This window comes from Plutella xylostella, chromosome 9 (assembly GCF_932276165.1).
Source record: "Plutella xylostella chromosome 9, ilPluXylo3.1, whole genome shotgun sequence".
In the NCBI taxonomy this organism is placed as follows: domain Eukaryota; kingdom Metazoa; phylum Arthropoda; class Insecta; order Lepidoptera; family Plutellidae; genus Plutella; species Plutella xylostella.
Genome location: NC_063989.1, coordinates 2,354,643 through 2,375,996, shown reverse-complemented (window position 1 = coordinate 2,375,996; position 21,354 = coordinate 2,354,643). Strand labels below are relative to the sequence as shown.

The 21,354-nt window shown below is 38.8% G+C and overlaps 1 protein-coding gene across 6 annotated transcripts in view; it reads left to right on the top strand.

Annotated features, from left to right (window-relative positions):
- The window catches only part of LOC105384464 (extensin-1), a 36,091-nt gene extending 14,863 nt beyond the window's left edge, over window positions 1–21,228 (top strand). For 2 of the 6 annotated variants that reach the window (XM_038108036.2, XM_011554713.3), the window contains 7 exons: window positions 4,283–4,386; window positions 4,858–5,031; window positions 11,413–11,483; window positions 11,711–12,175; window positions 13,102–13,291; window positions 17,890–18,008; window positions 20,253–21,228. In XM_038108036.2, coding sequence (XP_037963964.2) covers window positions 4,283–4,386; window positions 4,858–5,031; window positions 11,413–11,483; window positions 11,711–12,175; window positions 13,102–13,291; window positions 17,890–18,008; window positions 20,253–20,372 — 1,243 coding nt within the window. In that variant the 3' untranslated portion in view covers window positions 20,373–21,228. Of the gene's footprint in view, window positions 1–4,282; window positions 4,387–4,857; window positions 5,032–11,412; window positions 11,484–11,710; window positions 12,176–13,101; window positions 13,292–17,889; window positions 18,009–19,268; window positions 19,346–20,252 lie in introns of all 6 variants that reach the window. The other 4 variants (XM_038108046.2, XM_038108061.2, XM_038108041.2 and 1 more) reach the window with 3 other exon arrangements.
- The last annotated feature ends 126 nt before the right edge of the window (window positions 21,229–21,354 follow it).

The following is a 21,354-nucleotide window of genomic DNA, read 5'->3' as shown; positions in this document are numbered from 1 at the left end:
TTATAACCCCTCTTTTTCGTCGGGGTAAAAATTTTACGTGCCTTGAATTGATATACTTAGCTACTGGCCAACCTTAATTAGAACGATCGGATTTTATAACATTAACATTGACATCGCCGATAAGGCGAGATCGCTAATATGGGTGTCTAGAGTACAACTGGACATCCACAAATGGAAACCTGTCCTAAAAGTAGGTAGAGTCTCCTGTTCGCCAATTTACTATGTACTTATTGCTTCTTACAAGTCTGCGTTCTCATTTATACATTATTTTTTTAAATTAAGTATCTAGGTACGTACACAAATGGTTTCGCCTTAATTAATGAAAATTTACTAAGTACTTACTTATATTAAAATTTAGGTTGTAAGATTTCAATTTCAAATCAGAAAAATAACTTTTAGCAGAAATATAGATTTTCGTTAACTATAGGACCTATTAAGTTAATGTTTGCATAGATTTGCTATTGCGCATAAAAATTATTAATGACTATTAAAAAAGTTTTTTTACCATTTATATGCATTTTAGTGTATCAGATCAGACAAAAAAGCAAACGACCCTGAACATCTGTTATTTAATCAGAATCAAATAATGTGGTTTGCACCTGGTTTGCGTGATAATAATGGCAAATTATTATATTTCACGTGAACCCTATCCTGTTTCCGTGAGTGTAGGATATTATAATCATTATGTACTTACGTATATATTATGTATACTAGTAAAAATAAATGAATTGTATACCTACTTACTGCGATACTAAATTGACCAAAAATTGTAGCACAATATTGTGTGTTTCGTCTAAAAATAGTGAATGTTTAATTATCGGCACAGTTAACTAACTCCACTAGTTACGTAGTTATGGATCTTACTGTACATAATACTGAATAGTCCGATCGAATTTAGTAAAATGTAAAATTCCTTGGATCGAGTTGGATTGGAAATCCCGCTAATAGAGTATTAAGGTGGAAAGACATAGGTACCTACATAATTATATGGATCGTGCGAAAATGGATCGTAGTATTTGATACTGGGATCCATTGTCGCATGACAAACAGATATATAAGTCAATATTAAATTGTGATTTCTTTTTGTATGAACAGCGATTCAGCTACCCCCATATAAACCTCGCGGTTTTCGAGGGGTGGTTTTTGTAATAATTATTGTACAAACTTTTTATGAAAGTAAATAAAGATCTAAAAAAAAAAAAAAATATAAAAACACTCTTTACACTTCAGGATTGTATATAAGTTTAAGTACGTACATTTGTTTCAACAAAAACAAGCACTTTCACCATGAAACATGTTCATTGTTTTATTATGGGAACTTCTTTCTCGATTCTCACGATGTCAGTATGCTTACAAAGGCAAAATAAGAGTATAGAAAATTAGTGTAACTAAGGCCCACTTGCGTGGATCACAGGGTTAAAAATATAAACTCAGAGGTAACTAACTCAGGGTTAACTTTGTAAAATTTTAACCCGGACTTTTGATTGCGCTAATGGAAAATAACCCTGAGTTAGCTAACCTGACGTTTCTTTTTGCACTCTGTGAATCTATGTCCCGTTCCAGGCTGAAAGGGACCAAGTTTCTATTGCCGTAAAAAAACATTGTTTTCTATCTCACGTCTTTCGATAAAACTATCCCTCTCTATTTCCATTTTCGCAATCTGTCAGTAATTTGTATTTTGTTTGTTTACAAAGTGTCATATTTGTGATTTCCTTGTAGATGTACATTACGAAAAATATAAAAAATTGAAAAGAAACGGCGGTAGCTCAGTCGGGTAAGCGCTCGCTTCTCACACAAAAGATGCGTGTTTGGATCCTAGCGCAGTTACATACCAACGAGTTCTTTGGAATTTAAGTACAATGTGTGGCAACTTACTACCACACATTCTACTTACCACAAAACGTTCAAGAACCTTATCATAAGCAGCTCTCTTCAATCTAACCGTACCAGCAAGCAATACTCAACCAATAACAACAGCAAGTATTGATTTTATTGAACACATCGCGGTTGCAAGTTGTGCTTTAGATAACAGCAAAGATAGCCCTGTAAAGAGCTGTTCCTGGAAACAAAGAGGGAGTTCCGAAAATAACTGTTCAGCAAGCTCAAGCAAGCAGCAGCAGCGACCACCACCGTCACCGCGGCAGCTCGGAGAGGAGAGCCTCCGACAGCGCAGAAAAGGAACGAGTCCCCGTGCATTCCCAACGCCACGAGTATTTAAGTTAGCACCGCGCGTATAAGTAGGCTTATTTTCTGTAAATAAATTATTATTCTGTCCACTCTGAGTATTATTTTCTACCTACTCTACACAATATCTCCAAAAATGTATACCATAGCTCTTACGGTGAAAAAAACATCGTGATCTACATGTGTACCCTAAAGTGCATTGTACTCTTTCAAAAACGGCGATACGGCTCGCGACCTATCACTTGAGTACAAAAATGTACAGTGAAAAGTGGGTGAGTCACCTCTGAGTAACTACATTACAGTCATAGTCGTGAGCATTGTATGTAACCACACCATCGTGCTCTTAATTTCACAAGTGGGACCATTTGCTACTTTGCTAGATAGTGGAAAAATATAAGAATGATGAGTTAATCATCATAATCAAACATTTCCAACGAATACAAGAATATTGATAAAAACCTTTTCTTTTGACGTAAGCCGGGTTAGCGTCTTAACCCTCCAATATTGGGGGGTTAAATATTTAAGAGTTTATCCCAAGGTTAGCGCTCATATTTCAGCGATGCAAGACAAATTAATAATCTAACCCTCCTTATGTCAAATATCTCCGAGTTAATTCGCTAACCCAGGTCTGCGCAAGTGGACCTAAGAATCGATTTTCAATTATTTTTCTGGTAACCTTTACTTAGGTATATTTATTAGTGTATCTTTACATCTCGTATGTGTTAGTATGAATCATTAGTTTCGATGGTAGGTATTTGGCAAGTGCACAAATCGAATACGAGATTGTTCATCCTCATACCTTGTTGTTGATGTGTCATTGGCCGAAAGTGACTTCTTTACCAATGTTCAAATAATTACATATGAGATTACACATCATGATATATTTTCGGATGCGTATTTTTAACCCTAAATTATGATGATGCATTTTATTGTTTTGGACGAACGATTGTGTATTGATTTATCTGCCAGTATTTCAGTGTTTATTCAGATCTTATCGTGTCTACGACAAAACAAAGTAGAAATAAATTAAACTAAGTCACTTTGGCGGTTCTACCTTTTTTGGCATAAGATTTATTTGCCTAATCTCGTATTGCATAGTAACGTTTGGTCAAAGTCTCGTTACGCCGAAAATCGTATGGCATAAATCTCGTTTAGTAAAAAGTTATTTCGCATAACATTGTTTAGCCTAATAATGGTATGGCCAAATCTTGAATAGCCTAATAATGCTATGGCATAGGTTTATTAGGTTTATACAAAGTAATAATATTCGTTTGGCTTTAACTTTGACGGAGCGTCTCCCTACATAGCGCAAACTGGTGCCTTGTATTGTTTCCGCTGTTTGGAAAACGCTCCGCTCCGCTTCGCTGCGCTCCGCTTCGCTGCGCTCCGCTTTGGTTTTGATGAACATGTGCACCTAACACGCTCCTCCTCGCTTTGCTCGTCGTCGCACCTATTTTTAGGTTTCGATCTCATGGGGTTTGTAATAATTATATTGGTCGTTAACTTTCGATTTTTTGGTCATACAATATCGTGATTTTCGGGATGTAGGAGAAAAATACCACAATTTGTACATTTACTACATACTTAATATATTATTTATTAAGATAACATTACGAGAAACAAGATTATACATAGGTATAGACGAACATAAATTTGAGCAAACGAAACTTAGGTGTTTAAAGATTGTGCCTAAAGAGTTTTAGACGTAACGAGCCTTATGCCACATAAGTCTTGGCAAAGTGATGGTTCGGCCAAAAAAGTTTAGACCATACGAGTTATGCGAAATGAGTTTTGGTCAATAAAGATTATGCGAGATGAGCGGAACCCCACTTTGGCTTACGAAAAAGCAAGTACTCATTGCGTAACAGAAAATCGTTACTTTTTCTTAACGTATCTATATACATATACTTACATAGGTGACAAACATTAGAGCTCGACTAGCGTTTGCGACTGCGTTGAAAGCAAGTATTAGCCAGTCAGATTAGTTATTCGTTTCATTACCATTATCAGCCCTCTATCGCCCAATGGTGGTACTGTGCCGCTCATGTTCACTTATTACCACTTCATTGTTTAACATGTTATATATCCATTGTCGCAGGATTGACTTCAACAACCCTAACACGGACAAGCCGGCCAACCTCGCCAACTCCGCCGTGCTGAGGATGCTGGAGGAGGAGGAGAGAAACCGCCGAGGATACCCCAGTACGTATGCACCAGCTCGCCTTGCACCTACTAATGTAGCAGGGATAGGTCTACTGGTGTGCGGATGTGAAGTTTTGAATTAAATATGGCTGGGGATTGGGGAGTTTTTCTATACGACCGCGTTTTATAGTGACATATATTTGGTTCGAGTTCCCTTACAAAATAAGTTTACCTGTGCTCAAAAACTTCATGTCTGTTTCCACAGTTTTCCTACATACAGATAATTTGATACCAAGATAAGACTGTATACTTTGTATTGACAACCGTATCCGATACAACGATACCGGCTGTCTTCTGGTACTTCCAACGTTTTGAAGCCCTACCTTTCTGCCCTTCTACTGTTTTATAATCCCTGACTTTCCCATTAGCCAACTGGAACACCAGCACCCGAGTGGTTTGACTGTAATATTCTTCTGTCCATCATCACTACAACTTCCCGCTTACTAACGCAGCTACCCCGTGCTTTGCCAGAGCTAGATGAGACGCAGGTGACGGCTATTCTGGAGACCATGGTGAGGGTCAACCACCGCTTCGAGGGCGTGTGGCCGCCGGCGCGGGGCATGCGGGCCGCCCGCTCCTGGGACGGCCAGCTCAATGCCACAAACAATGTGTACTCAGAGTTCTTGAGGGCCACCAAGGGCAAAGGTACCAGCTTCGCCTGGTAGCGTAGTGTCACCGCTTGCACGCCTGCTGGTTCCAACGTTCGATTGATCGGTTCATTAGCAAATATGTTTTAAAATACCAGATTTTTATACATGCTAGCAATTTGAGTTCCTTTGGTATAGAATCCAAAGCGCGAGAATATAAAATCCAGAAGCATTATTAAAATGACGATTATTTCCCATTACCAGATGTGGGGGTTTTTACCCTTGTTCCTAGTAGTCAGAATATACACTTACATGTATGACTACGAAGAATAAATAAACCATCCGCCATGGAAATACCTAGTCAGAAGGCAAACTGACCGATCGATGAATTAAAGGAACACAGCATTTATGTTTCATGGTCATGATCTGTAGTCAGAGAGAATGTTCAAATATTGGAATGTGTATGCCTACTCAATGTTGTCGAAAGCTTAAATTCAGTCTGCTATTTACATAGTTGTAGTCTTTTCCCTGAAAAACAAGCATTGAAAATACCACGTCTAGAACTGTGATTGGTACTTTTTTGATAAAAAAATCCACTGAAAACTGGTTTATTTGGCTGAAAAGATTGAGCAGTAATTCCAATATTTTTGCCATAGTCATTATTAATAAGTAATTAGTTTACATTTGTGATAACTGATATCATACCGTATCTACTACCAAGAAATAAATAATAAACATCATTTTTTCATTAAACCCACCAACCCAGTATTAAATATTATTTCGACAAAATGTTCGCATAAACTGGATGTGAATCCTGGATATATTTTTAGCTATCGAAAACGTACTGCAGATTTCAGGCAGCTTAAAACTGTCCAATACAGTTTTAATTACTGGATGGAATTTAAATATCCCTCATTTTATTTTTATTTTGGTAAATATATGTAGACCGAAAAACTTTTTCTTTCCTTCCTTCCTGAAAATCAATGAACTCAGTTATTTCAGTACAGTGTAATGCCCTTTTCCCAATTTTGGACAGACATCAATTAGTCATCAACTCAGCATCTGCAAATGTCTTTCAGTTTTTGTAAAACTCATTCATTAGCTGTTGTTTGGCAGAAGTGGTGTGATGTGTTTGTACGTGTTGTTTTACTATTTAGTGCAGAACCGACACCGCAGGAACCAGCTGTAGAAACATGGTGCGATATACACCTGTAGGTAAATATTTATGTGCCACTTCAGTTCCTGTATTACTTTATCATGTTCGCCGTTATTGATTGTCTAACATAATTTTTCATGAACAACGGGAATCAACTTACCGTCGCTAGTTATCTAATAATTAATAAATACTTTTTAACTAAATCATTTCTTTGTATCAAATGTCTTCCAACTTTGAAATTATACTTTATTTCACAGTCCATCATTCCCAACAGACATGTTACCTACAACGTACCTACGTGAAATTCATAAATAACTTCTGTTATTTCTAAAAGTAACTCTTGTCCGCCATCTATCATCGCCTCCAAAAGCTATGTTGATAGTGCGTGATTTTGCAAACTAAAATTTATTACTGACCCGAAATACCTAGTTCTGGGTATACCTAACTAGGGTAGGGCTCGTTGGAAGGGCCTGCAGTATACCAGCTTTACTAAAAAATCTACGAACGAGAGGTGTCATGTAATCGGTTCGTTTAACAACGTCGTGGTTACCAAAGATTCTCCACTAATCTTCGTATTTCCTCAAGCATAAAAAATAGTAAGCGGTGTGCCAAATCAAAGATTCAAAATTAACATGTTTTTTTCTTAAACCGAATTGAATGAAGCTTGCCAAACCCAATTGATATTAAAACGCCAATTGATATTCAAACTATGAACATAAAATAAACACACAATGTTGGGAAGCTGATAAAAACTAAGAGTAACGACTTTCATTGACGCACTCGAGAGTGTTGGGACTATTCTACAAGTCGCGCTATTCTTGTCGCTCGTAAAGAATGAATCGGCGTTTTATTTTCACCCGACCGCTGAAAGTGGGAATGCTACGTGAAATGACACATTTATTTCGGACAATACTGTCTGATGTGCATTTTCATGGGTGTCTCTTATTGTACGGATTATCTAACTAATAGGTGTAAGTTGGCTCTATATCCACAATATACAGGGTGTTGCCAAAGTGGTATCCATCATCAGCCAATAATCATCCACTGCTGGACATAGGCCTCTCCCAAGGAGCGCCACAACACTCGGTCCTCGGCCTTCCTCATCCAACCACTACCCGCCACCCGCCTAAGGTCGTCAGTCCAGCGGGCAGGAGGGCGTCCCACGCTGCGTTTGCCTGTTCGTAGTCTCCACTCGAGAACTCGTCTACCCCAACGGTTATCGGTTCTTCGGCAGATATGACCAGCCCACTGCCACTTCAGCTTGCATATTTTGACAGCTATGTCGGTAACCTTAGTCCTCTGACGGATAACCTCATTTCTGATACGATCCATCAGAGGAACCCCAAGCATAGCTCTCTCCATAGCACGCTGAGCGACTTTAAATCGGTGGACCAGTCCTACCGTCAGTGTCCACGTCTCTGCACCATACAATACCCAATTTTTTTTATTTATTTTTTTATTTTTTTATTTATTAACAAACACATATTGGTACATATAATTAACAGTATACAACACCACATAAGCCTTCAAAGGTTTGTGTGTGATGCGATTTTAATCTACCATACAAGTTATTTTTAGGTAATGATTAACGTAGTCATACAATATAAGTAGGTATAAGCCATATAAGCAAAAGTATTCTAGCACCTTAACATACGATCACAAAAAAATACAGCGAGCGAGACCGTGCCGGCCGGCAGATAACACCATTCATTTCTTCATAGCTCTTGATAGAATAGTAATAAGACTGTTTTTTAATTACACTTGCAGGACGGGCGATCACACTAAAGAAACTACCGACATTGTAAAATTTATCACATTGACGAATTTTTTAATACAATTCCCATACCAAAGTGGTATGGGAAGCCGAAACAATTTCTATTCTACGATTTTCAATCTTACTTTATTCAGCAGCCTTTAAACATCCAGTAGTCTAGTCCCACGTTGAGTTGCACGAAGGATCTTTGTAAACTGATTGCCAGTCTACGTACATACAGCGACAAACACATTTGAAGTTAACCTTAGTTCCAAGTACTTTCGTGTAACTCGGCACAGCCTACCGGCTACCGTTACCCATTACCCTTACACGTATTATGCAAACATGGCAACTGGAGCGGGCCTCCGATTATCAGCAACTGTGCTCGCGCCTGAATGGCGGTGGTAATTGCCACGCTGACGCCGGGCACAAAGAGGTGGTAACATCTTGTTGGGAGGACTATTCTCGAAGCAGGTGTTTATCGCATGATATGTGGAAGTCGTATGAGATGAGTGAGGTACTTCGTGATGTCCTTACATCTGCATTTGAAGATTTGGAGACACTTTAAAATCCAAAAAACTTAAAAATTTATTATGTTGTTAATTATATGTATATTTCTAAGAATTAAACATTATAAATAAAATAAACTATAAGAATTGTAGGTATGCAATCTTGCAGCTCCCCGTACCCCTGATTATACCAATGACACAACTTATTTAGCAAATTTTTGGCTCTTATAGAAGTTACATCCTAACTAATATTATAAATGCGAAAGTAACTGTGTCTGTCTGTCTGTCTGTCTGTCTGTTACTCTTTAACGCCAAAACTACTGAACGGATTTAAATGAAATTTGGTATACATATGGTATTGACCCTGGGAAAGAACATAGGCTACTTTTTATCCCGGAATTCCCACGGGAAAACTTTTTAAGGCGAAGCGAAGCTCGCGGGCACAGCTAGCCTTCTATATAGCAACAATGGCAGCTGTTGTTATAGTATGCCAGAATTGGGCCCTATATAGTTAGCAGTTGCAATGCAATAGAGCTGCTATTCGAATGTTGCCGGCTTGGGATTAAAGATCTGTAATTATATGCTATTCTCTTCTTGTTTAGTTATTAAGTGGCTTAGAGCAGCTAAGTTTAAATATCCAATCCACTTACAATGTATTGGTATACTTACCGCTGTTTTTATGTAAAAATGCCGTTACAAATACGATACTTTACAGAGAGGAATTTATCGTCTAAGTATAGATAATTTCCAATATCTCGGGAAATATGTTTCTGATTAAAATGCTTATTAATTTCTAATCGATAACCAGTAAAGGGCTCTTATTTACATGTTTATAGTTAATTTTCTCGGGAAGCGATGAAGCATGTGAATAATTTATATCCTAGGGGTGCTTAACTATAACGGTAGTTAATATGACGAAGGTTAAAAAGTAACAAAACTAGCTACCCCGGTTCTGATACAGTTGTAAATTGAGTAGATAAGTGCCTATCTCCTGGAGGTAGGTGGGTAGCAAAACTATTTGAAGTGCGAAGTGCAAACAAGACCTTGCATTGAAAATCCCGTGGGCAGCGTATCCAATGCACACCTACCTACATCTAGCGTGAAAATTGTATATGAACGAGACGAAAGACCCAGTACTGTCGGCTGCAAGTGCACCTGTTCGATTCGCTTTTGTTCCTTCGTAATTAAAGATGAAAGTGTTTGAGAGAGATTGCGCTGCGGCGGATGATACAATATTTGCGTTCTCGAGATATAATAAGCAGCTGTAATATAGTGGGGTTCACCTGTGATATTTAGTTGGTATTTGTGGCGGCGCGGGAGAGTGCTCTGGTTTGCAAGTGAGTTTGGACGAGTTTTTTTATATATTTTTTTTCTTATAAATTGTGTGAATCTAATTAGGTATAATTAATATCATTATACGTTCGGTACGTTTAATAAATCATTTCCTATTTGATAATTATAATAATTCACTCGTTATATTGTAAGTAATAAAAATACACTCACGAACAATGAAAAAGTTCCAGGGACAAAAGCACGAAATTTCTCCTGAACGAAAAAAAACTATCTATCTATCTACATTTAACAGCGCATCAGAATAGTACCAAATAAAAACGTAAATATTGTGGACTAATTAAATATTTAATAAAATCGAACACATTCGGTGTCGGCATTTTGTGAGTGGAATTTTTACATTGCTCGCGCGAGTGTGTTTTTAGAGAAATCTACGTTGCTTTTAAAACGTAAATAAAATATTTTACGTAGCTTTTAAAGTTGAGTTCGCGTAGCCACAGAAATAAAATCCACACCAGTTGCAATTTCTACTCTCATTAATGGTCTCTGATTGGAATTGGTATCTGCCAAAGCCCCGGCTTTTCCCATTTTCTGTTACACGAAAATATACACTCACAAAAAGATAGATAAAGCTAGGTGAATGTTGCACTGAGATTTAGAAACACGACATAATAATCAAATGCTCAACCGGTGTTTTTGTTTGTATATTTTAGTAGATAGTTTTTTTATAATTACTATATTTAAGTATGTATATCCAATATTGAGATAATTGAACTTTTTACTGTACAGTGAGAGACATATTAGTTTACCTATAAAAGCAGTCTTATTAACTATATCTCTCTCTTATTATATATTATCTGTCTTATACTATCTTAATGACTGGTAAATTTCTGACAATAACTCGTAGTTAGAGCACATGAAATTTTAGTGAAACTTTCACGAGGCACAGCCTTTATTGCGTACTTAATTAAAAATACCTAAATGTGTCAATAATACAGTATATATTAATCTATGCTACTACCGGAATTTTAAAAATCTCTTCAGCGATGCAAATATTGATTTTCACCCCCATGAAAAAATCCATCAATTAAAAAAAATGATCAATGTCTATTGGATAGGTATATACTTAGCTAAACAATGTATTTTGTAGAAACATTACAACATTTTCCGGGAATCAGCTACAGTTCAGGTCACGCCGGTGTATCGGGGCCAAACCCCCCAGGACACGATCACGGAAAATCATCTTAATCATCTAATCAGTCGCCAGGTAATACGAGCCATAGCTGCGGGATATTCGCCAAAACACAATTAAACCCACACCACGATCTAAGTACATAAATCATGTTATCAGCGCGTATTACGTGGCCGGGTTTTTCTCGGAAAACTATTATTTTTCATCCGCACGTTGGCCGCGGTCCAGCGACGGAGGTGGGCCGGACTAATTTAAAACGAAATATACTTATCTCATAATAAAATGTTTCATGCCGCTGCACATAGCCTTGTGTTCTAATACCCACCGATCTTTCATCAGATAAGCCCCATAGATTCTCTCATTTTCACATGAGACAATTTTACTTTCATGATCGCGAGTGATAGGCACGGTGCCGTGTCGTAGGTACTCCATCAGTGTAATTGTCGCTTTATCATCGAGATATGTTAATTAAAACTTTCATTTTTGAATTGCGAGATACGGATGGATGGGTTGTGAAAACGTGTGATGTTTTGTTGCAGATCAGAAGAAGGTGGTCTGGCCCCCTGCGCCAGAGACCAACGGCTACCACTCGCCGCAGGCCCACGCCCAGGTAACCATCATAACCTGAGCTTACAATAACGTAGTCAACTAAGAATGTATAGAAGAGTACTTTCGGGATGGAATGGTCAAAGGCTGCACATATTTGCGACAAACGCTTGGAGATTGCGGACATTTTCATGCACAATAACGCATGCGACTTTGTATTTACATATTTATTTATATAAGTATATATTTTATATATTATATTCTACAAGAGTTTCTGTGTACACCTCGCAGCATAGCCCCGCGCCCGCGCAGCCCTCCCCCCCTCAGCACCAGCAGCCCCCGCAGCAGCCGCAGCAGCCGCGGGAACAGCCTCGGGAGCGCACCATCCCGATACAGATCCAACGGGACCCCGCCCCGCCCCAGCACCAGCCTCCTCCTCAATACCAACACTCCCCTCAATACCAACCCGCTCCTCAATACCAGCAATCTCCCCAATACCAACCGGCACCTCAATACCAACCCGCCCCTCAGTACCAACCCGCTCCTCAATACCAGCAATCCCCGCAATACCAACCTGCTCCCCAATACCAACAAGCCCCGCAGCCCTCGTTCTGCGAAGGCCGGCGGCAGGAGCCGTGCGGGCTCAGCAAGCTGATCCCAGCCTCGCCTCAGCGCCCCGGCCCCGCGTCCCCGGCGCCGCAGCCCTTCACTAAGCAGCCCGGCCGCTGGGCACCCGTCTCCCCCGTCTCCCCTCAGGTAGACAGGAGATAGGTGTTATTAGCATGTATCGATGGAGTTTGAGCTTACGTGTTCGTGTGGACTCTACGTTTTTGTTTTGTCGCTTCGATGTTGATAGAGCGTGTTTTCTTTTATGTTTTAGGATTGTCAGTCCTTACTTATAACAATCATTTATTACTGTTAATCTGCAATATACTTAACTCTTTCATTTTCACGTAGATATTCACTCACAGTAACGCATGCCGATAACTCATAACTACACACTCTCGATAGCACACATTCACGAAACAAATCTTTTCATTTCCATTTCTCCCCCACTTTCCAATAGTCATTGAGACGGTTTCGAAAGGAAATGCTAATCTCCGTTCCGCGGAGATAAACAAAATGACACCATGAAGCGTCCTCACGCGTGGAATCTCATTGTTTCGAGCCAACATTTCCGTGCTAAACAATCTGCAAAGAATAGCGCCTTTCTTTTTGTAAAGCTGCTGCTATTTTTGTTACGCTTCGCTTTTTATTTTCTGCTGAAACTGCCGCTGCAGCTGTAATTAACAAAGTTATTTGGTAATTTAACTAGTTTTTATGTTCGATGTTGTACATGTTCATGTTATCCCTAGGATTTAGAACACTCAAATATAGAGTAGGTACTACACTTTAAATTACACTTTGCTTAGTAAATAACATAGGTACGTACACCGGTGCAAAACGTAAACACAACAATATCTCTTTTCTTATCTTACCTATCAAACAGAACGGCAGTAACTATACACAAACGACTACACATTAGATATGCAAGATACATAATTTCTAAGATGATGTCACATACACGGCTATATACAAAAGTGCTCTCGTTACACTAAAATTCAATGCAACCCTATCAGGACACACAATCACCTTTCCCTCATCACAAAGTTCCAATCACTTCAACCTACCCCACTCCTCAGGCGTACGGCTCGCAGCCAAACTACCCAGCCAGCCAGCAGGACTACAGCGCGCCCCCCTTCTCGCCGCCCCCGGAGTACCAGAAGACGTTCTCTCCGCCCCCATCCACCATCACGCTGAGGCAGCAGCCGCCCGTGCACCAGAAGCCGCCCCCGGTGTTCGCTAGCCAGCCCGCCGCCGCGTCTTTTAACGGTACATGGGTTTTGTAGACTTTGCTAGGTATTTTTCATTATTGTTATTTTTCGACTTTAGCGTGTCGGCGGCAAACACTAGAGCTGAACTAGAGATTGAGGTGAGGATTAGCCTGTCAGAGCAGTTATCAGGTGCTGGCTTTCAAGAGTACACCGGAATCATTTAAAATACAGTTGATAAGGTTCCTAAATCGGCCCAGTGACTTGCGGAGGCACCTTTCGCGCACCCCAATTATAGACATTGTAGGGCAAAAAACTACATGTTAGATTTGACCATCGTGATCAAATTCTTTTGTTTTCTGGAGACTCCCAAATAAAAATAGAACATACAATATATAATATACTTACTAAACTTATAATTTTAGTAAGAAGTACACGTGTGTATGGAAATCTGAGCAGGGTACCTAAGCACTAATCTTGCTCTGAATAGCCACTTGACCTGGACATTAAGTTAGAATAGTTCCGAGGTGCGAAGCTTTTACGCGTCCATTTACTGCGGCAATACAGCCACACATAAAGATCTTTGTTGACAGACACAAAGTGCGGAATACGCACTTACGCACAATGTCGCCTATGGGTGAATTTCAACAAGTCCTAAAAAATCTTCATTTCCGTGGACTTTTTTATCTTTAGGTTTTTTATATTGAAGAAGCGCTTTTATTAAAGTTTTTGTTAATGTTAGTGTTCTTACTTAATGGTTAGCAGATAAGATAAAAACTTAACGAGATACAGATGATCAAAAATTTCGTGCCACGGCGATGACACATGCGTTCACGGCAATGAAATAAGCGTCCACGGCAATGAAAAAAACATCCACGGCAATGAAACTAACGTCCACGGCAATGAAAGAACTGTGCTATGGATATGAAAGAATCAATCCACTGCAATAAAAAAAAACTGTGAGGGAAACGCAAACTTATACTTACACAAGATTATGTATGGTAGAAATATTTGGATAGATATTGGAACGACAGTATGTATAAAATAATAAAGAATGTAGTATGGAATTCTTTAAGTAGTATTATGGGGTTCGTATTGCGACTTATAAAAACGAAATGTTTAATTTCACATTAATATCGTTCACAACATATAACCTATACCTTACCTACAACCCCAACATATACCTTACCTATTATAACATCTATATTTTCATAAAGTTTAATAATACATGTTGCCAGTGATGACCTACGGTGCCGAGACGTGGTCTTTAGGCCTCTTAAATAGGCTCGGAGTCACCCAGCGAGCCTTGGGAAAGGGCTATGCTCGGCGTATCTCTACGTGATCGAATCAGAAATGAAGAGATCCGTAGAAGAACCACAGTAACCGACATGGCCTATCGAGTCAGTAAGCTGAAATGGCAGTGGGCCGGACACATTGCTCGAAGGACTGATGGTCGGTGGAGCAGAAAAGTCCTCGAGTGGAGACCAAGTACCTGCAAGCGCAGCGTTGGGCGGCCCCCCGCGAGATGGACGGACGATATAGTCAAGTACGCGGGGAAGCACTGGATGCGGGCCGCCTCCGATTGGACAAGGTGGAAATCATTGGGGGAGGCCTATGTTCAGGCAGATAGCCAGTAGTAGCTGGAAGCTGGAATTAGGAAGGCCGAGGACCGAGTGTTGTGGCGCTCCTTGGGAGAGACCTATGTCCAGCAGTGGATGATTATAGGCTGATGATGATAAAATACATTTCATATTATTATATCAATTAAAATATACTTAAATTTAGCATAGAGCTCTTAAAATATTCTATCATATCACGTAATCTGTGTAAAATTACACAACACCATCAAAACACCTAGCACCAAAACCTTAAGATAGGTGCGATGACGAGGAAAGTGAAGAGAAGCGGTTAAGTGCACATGCTGCGCCCCACTTCGCTGTTGACGAACATGTGCACCTAACTGCACCTATCTTAGGTTTTGGTGCTTTTGGTGGTTTGTTCGGTGATTTGTAATTCAGCACAGATCATGTCATATCATAATATATTTTATGAACTTAACGTAAAATTAACAGTTCGTATACTGTATAATATTATCATCATCATCATCATCATCATCTCAGCCATAGGACGTCCACTGCTGAACATAGTTCTCTCCCAAGGAGCGCCACAACACTCGGTCCTCGGCCTTCCTAATTCCAGCTTCCAGCTACTACTGGCTATCTGCCTAAGCTTGCACATTTTGACAGCTATGTTGGTAACCTTAGTCCTGTGACGGATAACCTCTTTTCTGATACGATCCATTAGAGAAACCCCAAGCGTAACCTCTCCATAGCACGCTGAGTGACTTTAAATCGGTGGACCAGTCCCACTGTCAGTGTCTACGTCTCTGCACTATACGTCATCACTGGCAGAGTGCACTGGTTGAAGACCTTTGTCTTCAGGCTTTGAGGAATGGCCGAGGAGAGGCATATATATGTGACGATGTTTCCCAAATGCAGCCCAACCCAGTTAGATGCGCTTTTCAGCCTCCTTGTCGAAATTGCTTCTGCCTAGCCGAATAGTCTGCTTTAGGTAGACATATAGTTGTCTCACCAACAATCACCGGCTCCCGTTTGATGTGAACATTCTACATGACTTTCATCTTGCCCAAGTTCATACCGAGGCCTACACGTTGGCAAGCAGCATTTAGGCCACTTAGCATCCAGCTGAGTTCCTGCGGAGATTTATATTCTATGCTATTCTATTATCTGCTGGGGGTGTAAGTACCTGCACCTGGCACTCTCGAATGGAACCTTTGTGCATATACCCAAGGTCTAAACTGCCTTTTTAATCTTGGACCATTTCCGACCACACTGGTCCACTGCGGGTCGGTGGGTTCGCATATCTAGATGTGCTAAATCTAGATATGCAAATATCCTCACGATGTTTTCCTTCACCGTAAGAGCGATGGTATAAATTGTACTTAAATTCAAAGAACTCATTGGTACATGTCAGCGCCGGGATTTGCAACCGCATCTCCGGCATGAGAAGCGGGCGCTTGAGCTAAAACAGATCTTGTATGAATATACATAACGTTAATTATAATACTTATTTTGTGAATGTTTTTAATGATAAATTATACATTTAGTTTTTATACATCGCGATACGCGCCCGCGCCCGTTTTATTGAAACTGCAAAAAGAGGTAATTTGACCAGTCCTGTAGGTAATTTCAGTGATCGGTATTACCTGTATTAGAAAAGATGGTAGGCAAATATATTTTTATTTGTCTAATCATACATACCATGGCGATGAAAACATATGTCACGGAAATGAATAACCTGGCCACGGAAATGAATAACCTCGCCACGGAAATTAATAACCAGGCCACGGCAATGAATACATCTTATTTTACAAGACATGGCGATGAAATTTTTTTCATTGCCGTGACTTTTTTTTCATTTCCATAGCAAATTTTAGCCACGGAAACCACGGAAATGAAAGCATGGCGATGAAAATCAAGCCTTTAAATATGAATAACAAAAAAAGTATTAACTATTCGAAGAAACAAACACTTTATAAGATGAATATTTTCAAAATGCTTTCTTTTGAATGCTTACTCAAGAAGACAAACTTAATTTTATAGAAGTTATATCTATCCACGGCGATGAAAGAAAAAATGTCCAGTGACCAAAAACAAATATAACTTTCACTATAGCGCGAAAACGTGGGCACCTGTGTACCTCTTTCCACGTCGAGTAGTTAGGCGACACTTGTAAAAAACGATTAGCGCACCGAGGGGGGGACCATAGTTCATAGATAAAACAATATCCTTGATCATGTTTAGGTCACGGCGATGAAATGTAGTTCTGGGACACATGAATTTTCACTTACCGTTCGTTATATTCTTTATTTATTTGAATAAATGTATTTCGTAACAATACTTTAACTATTAATGTATCAAATGAAACTAAGTTTAAATCTTAACACTGAATATTTTTTTATCAATAAAGAATAATACAAAACGAGATGACCTGGGGACAAACACGGCAATGAAAGATTTGGAGGTTTAATATTTTTTTGTAAAGTATCCATTAATCCTATTGATAAAATATTTAGTGCTTCATATAGATTACTATTCCACATAACCGGAAAAAAATATTAGAAAATTAGAACTTTGTTTTTTAGTAGCGATTTCATTGATGCCACGCAAATTTTGGCCGCGGGAAATTCACCCCTATATTGGCCGTTTTATGTTTAGTTACAGAACATGCTAAATTGTAGTGTAGTCAGGTAGGAAAGCTATCTAAGGCATAATTATGGGATAGTCCATGAGTGCGCATTCGATAAACGCAACAAAGTTCAACAAAGAACTGAACCAACCAGATAGTCAGGAATCAGACGCTGCAGCCAGCCAGACTGCGTTAAAAACAAAACCCAAGATATTCAAATGCCTTAGTATTACACGCATCGTACCAAACGGATTCTCACAAATATATTGCTATTCCGCGATGAGGTTGTGTCTTTTTCTACAGTAATAAATAGTTGTTTTTAGTGATCCGACAATGACAAAATTAAATAAAAAATATAATAAAGAATGTTTGTATGCTTTGGAATGCGATGCGTTCATTGCCAAAGGATGGACCCCTTAATTCATCCTTCTCCTATTCCCCTACCCGCAGGAGGCGTAAACATGCGTGGAGATCAGAAGTGGCCGCCCCAGGAGGTGCGAGAGGCCGTCGCCGCAGAGAACGAGGCGCGACGCCAGCTCGCCAAGGGACCCGCCTGCAGACCTAGGAAGGTGAGGACTGTAGGAACTAATCTTCAGCGAATAGTATAAAATAGAATAGGATACTCTTTATTGTGCACCATGAAAGAAAATGACACAAAATTCCAACTTATAAATAAAGTAGTCCCGAAAAGGCGGCCTTATTGCTCAAAGCAATGTCTACCAGCACTACAACTTTTAATAAGAATAGTCGTCCGCTTTTGGTTATAGTAGGCCTCTTGAGAAAATTTCGCTATAAGACAAAGTAAGAGTAGAGGATGGACTTACTGGGAGAGTTATGCCGCAGCCCGGATCAAAGGCTTCAAAGCACGCAACGGCAACCTGCTTATGATCCTAAGGTGTCCCACGCTCACTACGCTTTCCTATCCGTTAATCTCCATTTCCCTGGAAAATAGTCGCTGTACGAGATATATCTTTAAAAATAGAAATAATTAACTTGGATCTATTGCCCTGAGTTTTTTTAAAATAATTTTACTTAATAATTCTTCAGTACCTATACAAATTATGTTTGTATGTCTAATATCGTATTTTTCATAAAGCATGCTGTAAATTTTTGATGCGGTATTTTTATAAATTCATAAGCCTAATCTACTTACCTACTGACAATTATTAACTAATCAGAGTGCTTCAGTAGTCAACTAACTATTACAGTTAAATACCGTAGTGTAAAGGATAGATACTTTTTAACTAATAAATATTTAAGTAATGTATAAAAATAACGAAAGCTAAAACATTAAAGCTAACAAAAGCTTCTAAACTTAAACTTCTTAATATTCTTCAAAATTTTATGATGATGATATTATTAATCGTTCAAAAGCAGCTCAAAAGACTCATTTTAAAAACAATCAAATTGTTCTGAAACCTGCATTAATTAAGTACCAACGTTAACATTTTGGGTGGGCTATCAAAATAACTGTCTGTTATAAAACTAATGTACGTAAGCACCGAGCTTATAACTTAGTAAGAACTAAGAACCTTGGCAGCGTTCCTACGTAGGTATTGAACGTAGATTTATAGAGTACAGGCAGCTTCAGAAGTAGCTGTACATACTATATATACTTAAATATACACTTTTAATTGTACCTTGTCAAACTCACAAACGACCTTTTATCCAATTAAATATTTACGGTTTGTAAGTTGACATGGTACAAAAGAGTAAAGCTACTGCTTTTTCCTGATACCCTTTCAAATGTGAAAATGAGCTGCTTTTGACCACCCATTTGGTTTTAAAATGCTTTCCCGATGCTTGAGCTCGGCTGTTGTCTGTTTTAGCTGCGGCAGTATGAGCTAGCCGATCTTATCGCCCTGAACGACGCCTAGGAGCCGACTAGTCTAGTCTGTCCATCGTTGTAAGTGACCGGTGTGGTCGCACCATGTTGTGGAGAAGTACAGTGCCGCGCGAAACGATAGTCTCTCTATTAGCCGCTTTGCAATACTGTTCTGTGTCATTTCATTCTGTGTGTTGGATAATCTAGTAATATCGCATTTCGGACCGCTTTTCATTGATGTTACGTACGAAGCTGTTATTTATTGTAGAATCTCGGTACCTATAAGTAAGGTAACTGAAGAAGCTTGTAAGTACATACTCGTAGATGTCGTATAGGCCTTCAACTAACTTCAGTTAGAATATCGAGCCATATTAAATTTACTATAGGTAAAGATGTGAAAAAATATATTCAAGTAGCTCTATTCATGAATTTGAGGGGATACCAGAAACTTAAGTGAACCATCTTACTTGTGATCAGTTTCATGTCATTTAAATTAAATTAACTAAGTACTTATTGAAGCTTGTACAGCAAATGTAAAATATTGTCTGCTTAGGACGATATACGATAGGTCGATGTCGTTTTTAGTAGATCGAAGTGATAGTGCGAAGCGGTCCATACATATCCGTGTTACTTTTCTGATATAAAGCTTTGCTTTTTGCCGTCCGGTAACCAACACTTGCATGAAAAACACGTCAACAACACCGTAGATTAGACCACACACTAGCGACACCACAGAAACACACAAATCATTTTAATAATGTGCTAAGAAAAAACGTTTTCTAGTTACTCTTCTTCCGTGCAGACCATCAAAATTGATGTTACCTAATTGGTGTATTAACTTTATTTTCAAATCTTACCTATTATTATTACCTTGTCTTCGTCAAAATCAGACCAGCAGGTCTATTTGTTAACTTCAAATTAATTGCCTCTAATTACTATCGAACTCCTTCAAATGCTCTCAAACTGAGTAAAACGCATCTAATTTCAGGTGAAGAAGGACTACACGTCTTTCTTCTCTCAACACGCCCTGAACAACAACTACCCTGGCTACAGAGCGCCGCCCGGCACCCAACACTATGAGGAACTTTCTGGAAGATCATCGTACTGAATACCATCTAGAACGCATTCACAAAATACCTACAATTACTAGGGATAGGAGCGAACTAATGGCCGCCGCGGCCGTGGCGCCATCTGAAACGAAACTTATCCGCGTCGACTGCATTTACGCCGCTGAATAAAACATTTCACTCAAGTGTCAGAAAAGGAAATAATTAAAGTTTGAGCTGGCGTGAATGCAGTCGAAATTCATCTCATTTAGTCGTTGGCTTCTCTCGGTGTCTGTAGCTCAGTTAAGTCAACAAGTACATGTTTTCATTGGTCATAAATTTGAGGAGTCTTGCACTCCTTTAAAAAGGTACTTGTGTAGACTTTAGGCGATAAAGTCTTCAGGGCATGTACTAGATTGGGGCTAAAATGCTTATTAGTGTATGTATTAATTTAACCATTATTTAGTTCTAAGTATAATTTATAACATAAGCATTAAGCATCCAGCATAACCATTAATAGCATAACTCATACTTTATTCGTCTAGTAATCATAATACCTACGAAATATCGTATTAATTTATACGAATTTGCTTCCTGTGCGGCTATTATTAATAATGCGAACGTAATCATATTTTATAAAACTTTAACTATCTATAATACAAATGTAAATACATGTTTATCTATGCTCAAAATAACAATCGAATTGGCAACTCATTGTAAAGAGTTTATTTTTATATATTAAAAAGCTTTTTTATAAATTCTACACATTGGCTAAGCTTAAAAGTGTACCTAGTCATGAAGAGATTAATCAAAATATTTTGTATATAATATATGTTCAAATAAATATATCGATTTGGTATTTCATATTAATATATAATTGTACCTACTTATAAGAAATAAATTCTTTAAAATACATAACTAGTGTTTTATTCCTACTGTTCCTATTCAAGTTCCTGTTTAAGTTATGCGTCTAACCTTATGACAAAAAAATCCTCTTTCATATCTAGTGTTTGAGTCTTTTCTTGTGTAATTTTTATATTTTCC